This window comes from Doryrhamphus excisus, chromosome 19 (genome assembly GCF_030265055.1).
Source record: "Doryrhamphus excisus isolate RoL2022-K1 chromosome 19, RoL_Dexc_1.0, whole genome shotgun sequence".
NCBI classification, from domain to species: Eukaryota; Metazoa; Chordata; class Actinopteri; order Syngnathiformes; family Syngnathidae; genus Doryrhamphus; species Doryrhamphus excisus.
Genome location: NC_080484.1, coordinates 4,767,993 through 4,783,125, shown reverse-complemented (window position 1 = coordinate 4,783,125; position 15,133 = coordinate 4,767,993). Strand labels below are relative to the sequence as shown.

Here is a 15,133-nt window from a genome sequence, read left to right as displayed (position 1 = left end):
GACGTTTGCCGTCAGTTGTATCCGAGTCGGGATTATTCTGCAGGGACTGTGGAGAAAGCCAAGCGCGGCTATGACCTCTCGGTCACCGGGTTTTCACCAGGCTGGGAAGTGGAAAATGTCCCACTTAGACCATATTTACTTCGACCGTATTTGTTTATGAAGACACCATTGACTGTCGGCGCTTAATTTGCCCCAATTTGGTGAGCAGGAACGCCATACACCGGCATTCCATTGCACTTTTCCTGGTTGCAGGTGTGACATTTTCAACTTTCTAATTTTCTGGAATGCAGCAGTAGTTCCCATGACAAAATCCGTGACCCAGGATGCACTGGAATCGGAGCAAGTCAGCCGGTTTGTGACGGGGAAGCAGCGTCCCGGCTCTGATGAGGGGAATAAAATGGGAATGTGTGTTCACGTCTGGAACGTATCGATTGTGGTGCCGTTTGAAACCTTCTTCAAAGCGAGGGGCCGAGGATGCGCGAGCGCAGTCGGCCATCTAAATGTAGGTCACTTTGTGTTGTTGGCACTGAGGAGCTCATTAGTGTGGCCTTCTCCTTGTCTTTCTCTTCCTAAATGTCGGAATGGAGCTAGTCTTATAAATCAGACTACTTGCATTGTCCCAGTATACGTGGGAGAGGAATACAAATCTTAGTTTGCTTTGGATGGATGTTGCATATACGTGTTCTTAGCCTCTTTGCATTGACCTTCTTCTATCTGACTTATTACTTGGGTACGTAAACAAGCTAGCCGATGGCAAACAAACACTGGACAATGTTGCAACTTTGTAGTATTGTGTAGGTTGAGTACACTCACTTCCTGCTACCTCCTTGCTGCTGCACTCACAATCATCTGCTGGCAGTTCTATTTGCTTTTTTACGCCCTGCAAAGTCGTAACTTTTAACCACATTACTCAGGTGTTAAAAAATGTATCCTTTTTCGGTCAGATTACCCCAACAATGTCATTCCCTTATGTCAGGGATGTCTCAAAGTGCGGCCAGAGGGCCATTTGCGGCAATCAGGATGTTCTTAAAAATAGAACTTTAGAATAGAAAAGAATAGAATAGAAAATTAACCAAAAAAATAACAAAAGTAGAAAATTCAGCGGTAATCTTACAGGAATGATGTCTAAATATTAAGAGACTAAGTCATGAAATTAGGAAAAAAAAGTCACCATTTTTGGACAAATGTCAGAATCCTAAATTTTCTAAAGTCAATTTTTGGAAAATTAGGTTTTGGAATACTCGTAATGCTATGATAATAAAGTCTAAAATATTACGGGAATAAACTCATAATCAGGCTGCACGGCAATCGAGTGGTTAGCGCGCAGACTTCACAGCTTGGAGACCCGAGTTCAATTCCACCCTCGGCCATTTCTGTGTGGAGTTTGCATGTTCTCCCTGTGCATGCGTGGGTTTTCTCCGGCTACTCCGGTTTCCTCCCACATTCCAAAAACATGCTAGGTTAATTGGTGACTCCAAATTGTCCATAGGTATGAATGTGAGTGTGAATGGTTGTTTGTCTATATGGGCCCTGTAATTGGCTGGCCACCACCCGATGACAGCTGGGATAGGCTCCAGCACCCCCGCAACCCTCATGAGGATAAGCGGTAGAAAATGAATGAATGAAGTCCTAATCACAAACAAAAATATACAACAAGAAAGGTTGAGCTAGTGGGGAAAAACAGCAGAAATGGAAGAAAACAGCTGTAATGTTAGGAGAATAAAATCAAAACATTAAGACAAAAGATGGTATTGTCAGGAGAGAAGTCACAATTTTACAAGAATAAACTCGTAATGTTATGAGGAAGATGTCGTTTTAACAGCATAAAGTCAAAATATTGAAGTCATGAGACGCAAACAAAACAAAAAATTTGGGGGGAAAATTAGGTTGAGGAAAAAGTTTTATTATGGAAACAAATAAAATTTACAAAGATTATTTGAGAAGAAAAATTTTAATATTTGTGCAGCAAAAATCGGTGTGGGGGGGGGTTCATATTAGAAATGAGAACTTTTCTGGATGCAGAAGCGGAACTGCTCATGTAGAGCAGGCATGACTGAAAACCACAAAGTCGTCTTTAGGTAACAAAAATCAACGCTGCAGGTAAAACAAACCAAAAGACACTGCGATGAGAACTAATGTGCAGTATAAAGTAAACGGAAAATGCACAGCTCCATCGGAAGGACTCCTGGGATGTAGCAACAAGGCTGACGGGAATACCAGATAAGGGCAACGTGCCAAGCACAAAAATACAAATATTTTAGAATGCATTTTTCATTATTTCTAACGTATGTTTACCTTTTATGGAAGAATATTAGATACATCCAGATTTTATATTACCCTGGGATGACATTTGTTCTTAAAATAATCTCCATTCTGTAAGTCGCAATTACGTTAGTGAGCCTACTTTTACAAGAAGCTACTGGAGTATTTCTGTGGTAACGCACAACCAATCCACACACTCTCTCAGTCCTCCCACACTGGCCAGCAGCAAACAGCGTCCACACACTCGGTACTCTTCCTGATTGGACCCATGTGGACCTCACTGCTGACGGCGCTGATTACAGAAGAGTATTTAAATGTCAGTAACCTGCTGTCCTGGTGGAGAGTGTGGGAGGCCCTCGGATCACATGACGTGTGTGTGTGTGTGTGTGTGTGTGTGTGTGTGTGTGTGTGTGTGTGTGTGTGTGTGTGTGTGTGTGTGTGTGTGAGTGACTCAACCTTTTGGTTGGAAGTTCCTCACCAGCCAAGCTGACCTTTCGACACCCACACCTGGGTGAAAAGACAAATGACAGCACCACATCATTCTATACAATATTTCTCTTCTTTCTTGCCATGTTTCGCTCAGATCGTTGAGCAGCTCCAAAAGTAGAAGCTCCCTGCTGTTAACCGACACAGTGGCTTGTTGTTACGGGCCATATCGTCCGATGATCATTTGAGAGAAAGAGCATGGCGGGTGAGGGTTGTGTGTAGCAGAACAAACAAGTGCCAACATTCTGTACATGCTCCAAGCAACAAAGCCTCTCTTGTTGGCTTGCATTCCATATGAAACCTTTGTTGACCCCCTACTATCAAACCTGTACTGCTTAAATAAACGGTGACCGAGAAGCAGGTGAACTCAACGTCCACTTTGGTTTCATCACAAGTTTCCCAAGTGATGTGTTTTTTTCCTTTTTGTGGAAAAGAGTGTTATTTCACTGAACTGAAAGCAGAACTATGACACATGGATTTTCCCTTTAGCTGTTCCTGTCTCACTTGTAGCAATTTATATTCATTGTCAAAAGTAGCATGTTAATGGAAGTAATGGATTTATTTCATTAATTACATTTCAATTGAATGAGTATTGAATGCACGTGACAGACGGAGACAATATAGTGTCCCCCACTCTAGAACAGTCTATAACGGGTGGGCAGACTTTTTGACTCGTGGGCCGCGTTGACTTAACAAAATTGTCCACGGAGGCAGAATATATATTTCACACACACACACACACACACACACACACACACACACACACACACACACACACACACACACACACACACACACACACACACACACACACACACTATTTTACGCTTATAAATCTAACAGTTCGCATTGACTTCATTCATTCATTTTTTACCGCTTATCCTCACGAGGGTCGCGGGGGTGCTGGAGCCTATCCCAGCTGTCTTGGAGCAAGAGGCGGGGTACACCCTGGACTGGTGGCCAGCCAATCACAGGGCACATATAGACAAACAACCATTCACACTCACATTCATACCTATGGACAATTTGGAGTTGCCAATTAACCTAGCATGTTTTTGGAATGTGGGAGGAAACCGGAGAAAACCCACACATGCACGGGTAGAACATGCAAACTCCACACAGAAATGGTCTGCACTAACCACTCGCTCACCGTGCAGCCTACGCATTGACTTATTTGTCTAATTTTATTTTTTAAAGTGTCATACTATCGGCTATATGTTCTCAATTCCCCTTTTTTCAGGAGTACTTTAAACATCAGACATAAAAAAATTACCAAATAGAATTTTAGTTTTTTTTTCCTTTTTTTTCACTGAGTAAGACATCCGACTTGCAAGTCATGTTGCCACCTTGTATGTTAAAAGGTCAAATACTGAAGATTGCAGAATACTGGCGGGTCGGATTCAAACACCTGGTGGGCCGCAGTTTGCCCACCCCTGGTCTGTAACATCACCCTGACATGAACATCATCATGAAATCCCACCAACATATATGGGGGTGGGGAAAAAGCCCACCCCCAACAAACAAATGTAAATATTAGTCAATGACAACACAATGCAGTTTTTAAATGAAACTTTTTAATATTCAGTGAGCTAAAACATCCAAACCTACATGACCCTGTTTGGGGTAAAAAGCTAACAACTGGTTGGGCCACCCTTAGCAGCAACAACTGCGAGGGAGACTTGCTGGTGTGTTTTGGATCAGAAGGTTCTGGAGCAGAACCCAAGTTACTTTGAACTTGAGGTCACCAACTGATGGCCGGACATTCTCCTTCTGGATTTTTGGTAGACAGAAATCATGCTTCCAGGCCCTAAAGCAGCAAAACAGCCCCAGACCATCACACTACCACCATCTTATTTTACTGTTGCTAGGATGTTCTTTTTCTGAAATGCAGTGTTAATTTTACGGCAAATGTAATGGCACACATTACTGGTCAGACCACCGCAGTGGTTTTCATTTTTGAACTGAGCCGTTTTTGCCCAGTGTCTTTTTATATGGTGAACTTAACCTTAACTGAGGCCTGTAGTTCTTTGGATATTGTTGTGGGATCGTTTGTGAACTTTCCGATGAGCCGTCACTGCGCTCTTGGGGTCATTTTGGTTGACAGGCAACTCCGGGAAGGTTCACCACTGTTCCATGTTTTTGTTCTTTGTGGATAATAGCTCTCTATGTGGTTCGCTGGAGACCCAAAGCTTTGGAAATGGCTTTATAACCTTTTCCACACTGACGGATCTCAATTCATCTCACTTATGTTTTAACAGGGGGCAATCACTTTTTTTTCCCTCCCTTAATAAGATGTCTTATTTGAAACATTTTGTGTGCAGTTGTGTTGACATCTGAAACATTTAAGTGTGACAGAAAAAGAGAAATCAGGAAGGGGGCCAACACTTTTTCATACTGTTGTATATAATAGGAGGTAGATCATTTTAAAAGTAGCTTGCAGGCTGAAAAAGTGTAAGCAGACTTATTTAGCGGCTTTTGCTCATGTCTTCCGGTAGCTCTTGGCAACGTAGAGCGATGTCGGGAGGTCAGGGGCCTGGACTGCTGCATGCTGGGGGAGACGACACCATCATTACAAATTGCACGTTTTTGGACAAACTTGTAAATAATTCCAGGGGACACTGCAATATTTCCACGCTGATGATATTATGGGCAGAAAAAAACAATTTAAACTCAGCCGAACTCATTTTTATGCCAATCTCGGCCTGGGACATCCCTATTTTTGGTTGCTTGGAGCCAACGTGCACCTCCTGCTAACTCCACGACATCTCTTCTTCTTTCTTCCTGCAGTGCCTGAGGATGTCGAAGCGGAGCTTCTTCGTTCGCCTGGTGCCGTGTCGCTGCTTGCGGGGCGAGGAGGAGCCGGTAACGTCACTCGACTACTCCCACTGCAGCCTGGAGACTGTTCCCAAGGAGATCTTTAGCTTTGAGAAGACGCTGCAGGAGCTCTACCTCGATGCCAACCAGATTGAAGAGCTGCCTAAAGTAAGCAAGGCCTACCATTACTTCTACTTTACAAGGGAGCGTCAACATCAAAATGTTCTCCCGCTGAGACCAGTATTACCATCTTGGGGGCTCAGCTTGATCGCTTCCCTTCTATGTGCAATAACTACAACTTGGAAAGAGACGTTTTTGATTTGCATATTTGACTTTTTGTTCAACTTCTTTTATCTCCTTCTTCTCACTCTTTGCCCCACCAGCAACTTTTCAACTGCCAGCTCCTTCAGCGACTGAGCATGCCGGATAATGACTTGACCGTCTTGCCAGGGGGGATCGCTAACCTCATCAATCTCAGGGAGCTTGACGTCAGCAAAAACAGTAAGCCCAGCCACCCCCATCTTGACCTTGTGGGTCCTCATCACGTTGACAGAAATGTCAGATGCATACAATGGTATACAACCGTATAGTGTTATATGAAAACAACCACTGCCATGTTCCATGCACGGCCCGGGTTTGAGTCCACAGCCTGTGAGTGGTCTCAAGTATCTGACAGGCATTCGTCTCTGGGGTGCGAAGTCGAACTGGCGAAGTGTGTGCCATTGTCGTGTGAAAAGCAGGCCCCATCTACGAACTGATGTAACCGTCCCACTGTTAGTTCTACACCATTGAACTGGTCTCTGACATATTGACAGGTAAAACTGGCACTGCGTGTCTTATTTAACAGCGGGGATGTCACCCACAACGCTAACCAGACAATGAAAGCAGACCATCTCCACCTCCAAAATGTTTAGCATGTAGAGGGGAGTCCAAAGTGCGACCCGGCGCCATTTGCAGTCCACTGTTGTTTTTATATTGGCCCATGGCACATTCTACAAATGGAAACATTCATTAAGAAAAAAGAAAAGAATTAAGTCTACATATTATGAGAAAAAGGTTCCAATATAATGTCAAAAAGTCATAACTTCAAGGATAAAATGAAATATTAAAGATAATAAAATAATAATACAAGATAGTCGTAAAAAATATTACCACCAACAAAAGGTGAAGATGTCATTTTTGGAAAATTAGGTTGGAGAAAAGTTGTAATACAGGAATAAAGTCTAAACATTGTGGGAAAATATATATTATATAAGATTAATATATTATGATATATTAATTATATAATATTAAAATTAAAATACTATTAAGATATTATATAATATTGTTGGAAGAAATTTTTATTTACCTGAAACAAGTTGCAATAAAAAAAGCAACAACAGAAATTGGAAAAAAACAGACATTTTACAAGAATAAAGTCAAAATATTAAGAGGGGAAAAAAAGCACATTTTTCCAACAGTAATCTTGTATGAAGAAAAATCATTCATTTTCTACCGCTTATCCTCACTCGGGTCGCATTGGGTATGCTGGAGCCTATCCCAGCTGTCTTTGGGCGAGAGGCAGGGTACACCCTGGACTGGTGGCCAGCCAATCACAGGGCACATATAGACAAACAACCATTCACACTCACATTCATATGAATCGAACTCGGATCTGCTAACTGCGCTAACCACTCAAAATCATGTTATTATATATTTAGATATTTGTATTTGTACTTTTATTTGTATTTTTCATTTGTATACATTCTGGTATACAAGTTGGTTACCTGCTCGTCAGAAAAGTTGAAATCTTTTCTTTACATCCTGTTGCATACATTTTGAAAGCTTTTAACTTCACACACATTGTCCATGCCTGGGACCCAATACAAAACATCTTCTGAAGATTAACAAAGTGTAGCTAATGTACAACCAAGTGTGTTATTCTATATTTCTTCATGTTCTGTCATTATTTAGCCATTCTTCATCTCCGTCTGGTTGGTTAGGAAAAGATGCTGAGCTGACTTTTTCCACCTCTGTTGCATAACCTGCAATAATCACCGCCACAGACCTTTGACCTATATAAAATGACCCATTTACATGCTGTACGGAGCAGTGGCGACTCAGGTCCCACACCAATTTAAATGTACATTTTATGGAGTATATAGAGTGAATGTCATGAATGTGATATTTTTTATTCCTGTTTGTGTGTAGGTATCCAGGAGTTTCCAGAGAATATCAAGAACTGCAAAGTGCTAACTATTGTGGAGGCCAGTGTGAATCCCATCTCCAAGTGCGTATGGAGACACCCTCCACCACAGCATCGGTCTGCTCGGGTTTCATGTGACTTACCTCCTCCTTGTGTATTGCACTTGTGTTGTCCAGGCTCCCCGAAGGCTTCACCCAACTCATGAGCCTGACCCAGCTCTACTTGAACGATGCCTTCCTGGAGTTTCTACCAGCCAGCTTCGGCAGGTCTGTTAGAAAATAAACTACAGCTGAACCTCTGAACTGCGTAGTACTCAAGCAAACCCTTGCAGCATCATTCGTTCTGGGCAGAGCGGCTCACATTGAGAGGAACATTGCAATGACCGCAATACATCTACAAGCATACAAACTGGCCAAACACTATTCCACTTTACTCAGACAAAACATAACATTAGCCACATTTACATGAGTTTTTCTCTTTCCGAATGGAATCTTTCCGAATGACCTTACCAAAAACAAATGTATACATGGAAAGGAATATTCCAATATCTTGTCTACATGCGCCGCTATAATCAAACAGAATAGTCAATGGGGCATGCCCAGTAAAACGTAAACATCAACATCACGTGATACCGACTTCCCCGAGTTTTTCTTTCACTTGTTGGAATAACTCCGTAATGCCAGTTTTTTGTTGGTCCAGTCTTGAAATTTAGTTTGGATCAAAAACAAACTTTCCGCAGCAGTCCAGTGCCGATTGCTCGCCTCCATTTTTAAAAGCGAAGAACGTCTGGAGCTGCGTGTTACGTCATATCTGAGCATGCGCTGAAAGAACGCACCCGGGATGAATTTAAACAGGAAAAGATCAAATTCAATCTTGCTAATATTTTATAATTAAACTGGGGACATGTTTTATACAGATATATATTTTCTTTTTATGAATAAAGTATAGAAGGGTTTAGATTCTGTTCCACAGATGGCGGTAATGCACACCGAAAGCTGCTTGCCAACCGCCAATACAAAAAACACCACGAAGAAGAACGCACCCTGACAACTTTCAAGATACCTCAACCGGATTGGGGAAAGGAATATTCCACCCCTGGGAATCCCATTATATGGTCATTCGGATTGGCACTTTTCTTTCGGAATGAGGTGTATACAAAGGTTACATTCTTTCCGTTTGAGCAAATAAACCAAATCCAGTTGGAATATTTGGGTCCATGTATACGTGACTATTGTCCCTTGTCAACGTGGTTGAACAATAGTAACTCGTTGAATAGCAGACATTTTTAAAAGACCAGCCAATTTAGAGAATTTGGACTGGTCTTTCAAGGCACATAGAATATTGTGTTCTAGGGCTATATCAACATGGAACACACCAAAAGAAAGATTAGACGCTCATCTTTCTTCAGAAAAAAGTTTATTTTTCTACCTTTTTTCTTTCTTTAGTAATCAGCAGTAGAACATACGAAACTTAGGGATAGGTCTGAAAGCTCGGTTTCAGAGCGTTTCTTTTCTAACACAGACGTATATGGGCATGCCCGGGTACAAGCTGTACAAGCCAAGTGTGACCAATCACAGCAGAGTGGGCATGCCCGGAGGCTGGCTGTGGGTGGAATAACCGCTGGAAATACCGGTGGAGTCGGTGCAGATTCTGGAAGATCCAGAAAGCTCTCTGTGCATGTTATTGTGTGTAGCTGCTCTATAGGAGTCCACAACTCAATACAAAGGCTCAAAACTGAGCATAATAGGTCCTCTTTAAGGCGATACTAGCTTGTTGATGAAGTGTAGCCTACTAGCCACCCGTTGTCGCTAGTAATACTCACCAACTGGCTTCTATTATATTTTATATTTATTTTTGTCTTTGTTGGGCATGGCTTGAATTTGAATGACTCCGGTTTCCATTCCTCGTGTCAGTTCTGGTTCCCTACGACTCTTGATTGTTTTTAGAGGCCAGGGTCATGAAAGTTTGCATGGTGTAGATGACGGCAGAGTTGTTTTGGGATGAGATGTCTCCACAAATTTTCTTCTTTTTTATCAACTTTTCTATAAATTTCTTACAGGCTTATTTTCAACCAGTACCATTCAACTTAAATAGAAAGCTTATGAAGTTTCTTTTTACAGTAGTACACTTTCACAAAATCTACTTTTGGAAAGTAGTATACTTTGTTTGCTGCCTCAATGTTGGTGTAAGCTAATTTTTACGACACCCTTATTTTGTTAACACAAGTAAACAGGATATATAGCCCATAGCACTGTTATTTTGAAGGCCTGAGGGGTGTTGTGTGAGTTGAGAATTTGACTTTCACCAACTTGTACATCAGCTAGCATCCTGAAACACTGGGTTACATTGGCATGAGGCTGATGTCATTTATTGTTTGAATTCCCTGAGTCCCACGCAGCGCTTCAAAGACGAGGTACTGTTTGTTCTACACAGTCAACGTGTAAACATTTATCATGTTGGTCGTGCACCCTCCTTTGCATGATATCATTGTGTTGCAAATGTTGCACTGAGCCAACCGCTAAACTTTTTAGCAACTTCTTCGCTGGTGCTGGCCAGCTTCTGCTTCGTTGCCGTTTGTGCCTATACCTTTCAGTCTGCGAAGTGGGCATCAAAACTAGGAATCAAAATAAAAACATTTTAACAGTACCGCGAGAATCGGAATATTAGTCCTCATTCCCATCATTCCCATCGATGCTTGAAACTCGATGCCAACCGTATTTATCTCGCAACCAGCACATTAATCTAACAATAATAGTCGTCATAATAATAACACATAATTGAGCTAAAACTCAACTCAGAATCCCTGTCGCCACTTCCTGTCCACGTGTCCCCAAGGCATTTATTGAGACACACACAAGTGCAGGTCTTTTTCACTACTTTTTTAAGGAAAGTAGAACAACAGTGTAAATGTACAAATGTAGATATAAGTTGATTACTACCGTATTTTCTGGACTATAAGTCGCTCCGGAGTATAAGTCGCACAAGGCCAAAAATGCATAATGAGTTTTTTCATTTATAAGTCACTCTGGAGTATAAGTTGCAGGAACAGCCAACCTATTAAAAAAAGTGTGACTTATAGTGGAAAATACGGTATTTTTAAAATTTCTTAACATTACTCAAGTCATTGAGTCCCAGAGAGCATTTGTAGATGGACGCTGGGAATGAGGGCGAGGTGCTGATGTCTGTATTGTTCTTTTGGCTGCAGGCTGACTAAGTTGCAGATTCTGGAGCTGAGAGAGAACCAGCTGAAGATGTTGCCAAAGTAAGTAGAGGAGAGATTTCGCTTCTCCCTCATGCTACCACCTCCTCCTCCTCCTCCTCCTTCATCCCCCATGCCTCTTTCCCGCACTTCAACGCTTCACGTTATATAAGAAAACCCCCCACCTTCTCTGTCCTGACTGCATGCTGTGACAGGTTTGGTTTCATTTAGACCAGTGAGGTGAGGAGGTTGACGCAGGAATATCTGACAAAAAGGAGGTTCTGTCCCCGGTGCATCCATTGTACATACACCTCCATCAGACCTGCCTTTTCGTGAGGGCGACCGCCACCCCCGCCGCCGCCGTCTGGCGCTCGTCTCTCTGTGTTTACGCGACAGACGCCAGACCTGTTCGAGGCTGGAGTCCTGACAAAGAGAGGCACTAACCATCGGGAAGGTTGCCCCGAACGACGCTCAGGCATCTCGGACATGTCAACAAATGTTTTCCCAGACAAAGAGAGCCTTTTCAGGGCTGTGGCATTGATGAGCGGACAGTCTCATAGCCGGCTGATGCTTTCAGGGAACTGCTGCTCTGCAGTCACAAGCCACTGTGGTCAATCTGGAAGATTCAGTGCAGTTCATTGTGAACTCTCTCAGCACACTCAGTGGTCTCTGGTGGACTACCAGCCAGCTTGGTGAAAACACCGGGTGCCTCTCCACTTGGGCTGACAACCGTGTATGTCACATTAACGTTCATTTTCCAAGGGAAAAACACCTTTTATTGGGGGTCTTTTGGCAACTGACATTAAAGCTTCTCCAGGGTGCTGTGTGTGAAAAAAACCCACTTAAAAAGTTGTCATCAGACATCAACGCTCTTCCAAACGACCGCCTGGTGTGGTGTGTCTTAGATTTTCATTTTGTGAGGAGCCCCCGAGATCTAAACAGTGCTTGATGGTCCTGCTTTCTGTTCCTGCTGGACCGCCATGGAAAGTGACCACACACATATATAACATACCATGTTGTTTAAGTCCCTGGGCCATGTTCAATCCTCACTTCATGACTCCACTCTTCCTCCTTTGTGTTTATGTCATTCCGACACATTTTACGATGGTCAAGATTTGGATGTCCTGTGTGTTTGTGTGCACACAGAAGCATGCAGAAGCTCACGCAGCTGGAGAGGTTGGACCTGGGCAGCAACGAGTTCACTGAAGTGGTGAGTACCCCGGGGCGGTGACCTCTCCTTCATGTTTGGGATGCACTTGCTGTAAAGTACACTCGCACTGCATCAGAGACACCGAAGGGGGCGGCGACCCAAATGGAATAAATGACACAAAGTATTGACGGGAAGAAGGCGACAACAGAGTAAACGTTGCGTGAATGAGGCCTTGGGGACTCATAGGAAGGTCCAGCTTGTTTGTGATGCTCTTCTTCCCGTCTTTGCCACACCTCCTAACCTGCTTTCTCTCTTTGCCGCCCACAGCCTGAGGTGATGGAGCAGCTGACTGGAATCAAGGAGCTCTGGATGGATGGAAACAGACTGACCTTCTTACCGGGGGTACTGAGATACACACACGCACACATCCTCAGCCCTGCATCACTCTCATCTTCATCCTCATTATGCACCATTTTTCTCTAAGTAGGTCAAAATGAGTGCTTTTAGTTCTGGCATGTCAGCAACACCCGCTGTAGTCACAGAGGCCTTTGGGCTTTTTCATTTCATGTGCTTTTCTGCGTTACAATTGTCTTTTTTCCACAACATTTCTTATGATGTTATTTCATATTCACTTTCCCACATATTCATGATTCAGCATTTCTGAGCATTTGGAAAACCTGCCTTTTTGTGCTTATAATGTTTATAATGTAATAGACGGTGTAGACATTGAAAGGGTGACCGAAAATACATTTCTGGGGATCACAATAGATGAAAATATGAGCTGGAAGCCTCATATTACAAATATACAACATAAGGTGGCAAGAAACATTTCAATATTGAACAAAGAAAAATCAATCAAAAATCACTCCACACTCTTTATTGCTCTCTGGTTCTACCATATCTTACTTATTGTGTGGAAATATGGGCTAATAACTATAAAAGCAATCTTCACTCGCTAAATGCACTGCAAAAAAGGCCAGTAAGGATAATTCATAATGCCGCCTACAGAGAACATACTAACTCCTTATTTCTAAAATCCCAAATACTTAAACTTGCTGATATAGTTCATCTTCAAACAGCTAAAATAATGCATAAGGCTAAAAATAACCAATTACCTAAAAATGTCATCCAATACTTCTTACAAGAGAGGAGAAACTAAATTTGAAACTACGTAGGACTACGTTAAAAAGCCATAGCATTTCAGTATGTGGAATCAAACTATGGAATGGATTGAGTAAGGACCTCAAACAATGCACAACGATGAGCCAATTCAAGAAACAATACAAGCAGTTGATGTTTGCTAAATACAAGCAGTCATAATGTGCTGTATATATCACTATATTGACGGTTACTATGGTACCCATTATGTCATTGTATGGTCATATCACCTCGTACTTTGGTACATGACAAAAAAAATAAAATGAATAAAATAAAGTTTTAAACGAAAACTTAAATTATATTAGGAAAGCAGGAAGTGAACAAATGTAACAGTTAATGATTGTAAAAGTACCAGATGGAGGGGTAGGATTTAATAAGCTTTGCTTCTTCCTACTCCTTTTGGACATGTGGAACTGTGAACTGATTATGTGATGCACTCAATTGTAATCTGATGCATGTTCAAATGAAATAAAACCATTACCATTACCATTACTACTGCTAGTCTGTGTGGTACAGTGCCATCGTGTGTTCCACATGTTACTTGTTGCACTGTGAGAGAGGCATTTGGTTCATGTTGGTGTCAAAATATATCGTATTTTCTGGACTATAAGTCGCTCCGGAGTATAAGTCGCACAAGGCCAATAATGCACAATTAGGTACAAAAAAACATACATAAGTCACACTGGAATATGTCACATTTTTTGCAAGTAATTTATTTTACAAACTCCTTGACCAAAACAGACATTATGTCCTCTTGGAAGGCAAGTTCTAACAATAAAAGAATAGAGAACAGGCTGAATAGGTGTAAGATATGCTAACACAATGGTTATTCAGCTACACTAAAAATAAACATGAACAGAAAAGGTGTCCAGTGTTTATGTAACATAAACACTTTTTTCATGTATAAGTCGCAGGAACAGCCAACCTACGAAAAAAAGGGTGACTTATAGTCCGGAAAATATGGTACGTTTTTATGGATTTCTGAGTTTTTTGCCAGAATGTAACTCCCACAAATAGCGGGGACCTATTTTATATCGTTGTAAAGTTTGCTTGATAGGCCACCGAAACTCAGATATCTTTGCGTGGATCTAGTTGATCCTTATCATATTTGTCTTTCCCGTCTACGTTCAGGAATGCAAATAAAACCTTTTCGTTGCGCACGTGTCTCAGATGCTAGGCATGCTCAAGCAGCTGGTCTACCTGGACGTCTCCAAGAACAACCTGGAGATGGTGGACGAGCAAATCTGCGGCTGTGAGAGTCTGCAGGATCTGCTGCTCTCCAACAACGCTCTGACGCAGCTGCCCGGCTCCATCGGTAAACGCTGCCTTCTCTGTACAGGCTTTGGAAGCATTAAATACTCACTCTGAAATATATTCACTAGCATTTGTGTAAAGTGTCATTTCCTTCTGTGGCAACATCAGCGGGGATTTATTCCGAGGGTATTGATGAGTCTTCCGTAATCCAATATGCTGCAGTGATGCAAGTTTCCCTCGGTTAGCACCCGGAGCTTATTTGTTGTTGTGTAACTCTCTCTGTCTCTGGTGTTCAGGCTCGCTGAAGAAACTGACGGCATTGAAGGTGGATGAGAACCAGCTGATGTACTTGCCTGACTCCATTGGAGGGTGAGCCTGGAGTCTTGCGTCGCTAACGGACTGTAATCTATGCATTTAATCCCAGCGTCCTCGCATCACTGCTGCACTTTGTTCTTGACGATGTTGTTAAGAGTTTGTCTCTCTTGTGGAGGCTGACGCAGATTACGAAACAAAGCCTGATGGTTGACTTTAATCCCATGCAAGGATTTGAGTTTAAGAAGCCAGATATGATTTATTCCCATTGATACAAAGCTTGTGTTGGCTCTGTTGTTGGCTTTGTGTGGCA

The 15,133-nt window shown here is 42.2% G+C and overlaps 1 protein-coding gene across 7 annotated transcripts in view; it reads left to right on the top strand.

Moving 5' to 3' along the window:
- erbin (erbb2 interacting protein) overlaps nt 1-15,133 on the top strand; it is a 51,570-nt gene that overhangs the window by 18,874 nt on the left and 17,563 nt on the right. For all 7 annotated transcript variants that reach the window (XR_009120246.1, XR_009120247.1, XM_058057298.1 and 4 more), the window contains 9 exons: nt 5,536-5,730; nt 5,946-6,063; nt 7,753-7,831; nt 7,924-8,013; nt 10,953-11,009; nt 12,093-12,156; nt 12,424-12,498; nt 14,425-14,569; nt 14,805-14,877. Coding sequence is in view for 5 of the 7 variants with exons in the window: in XM_058057298.1 (XP_057913281.1) it covers nt 5,545-5,730; nt 5,946-6,063; nt 7,753-7,831; nt 7,924-8,013; nt 10,953-11,009; nt 12,093-12,156; nt 12,424-12,498; nt 14,425-14,569; nt 14,805-14,877 (887 nt within the window). In the remaining 2 variants the exon portion in view is untranslated. The remainder of the gene's footprint in view (nt 1-5,535; nt 5,731-5,945; nt 6,064-7,752; nt 7,832-7,923; nt 8,014-10,952; nt 11,010-12,092; nt 12,157-12,423; nt 12,499-14,424; nt 14,570-14,804; nt 14,878-15,133) is intronic.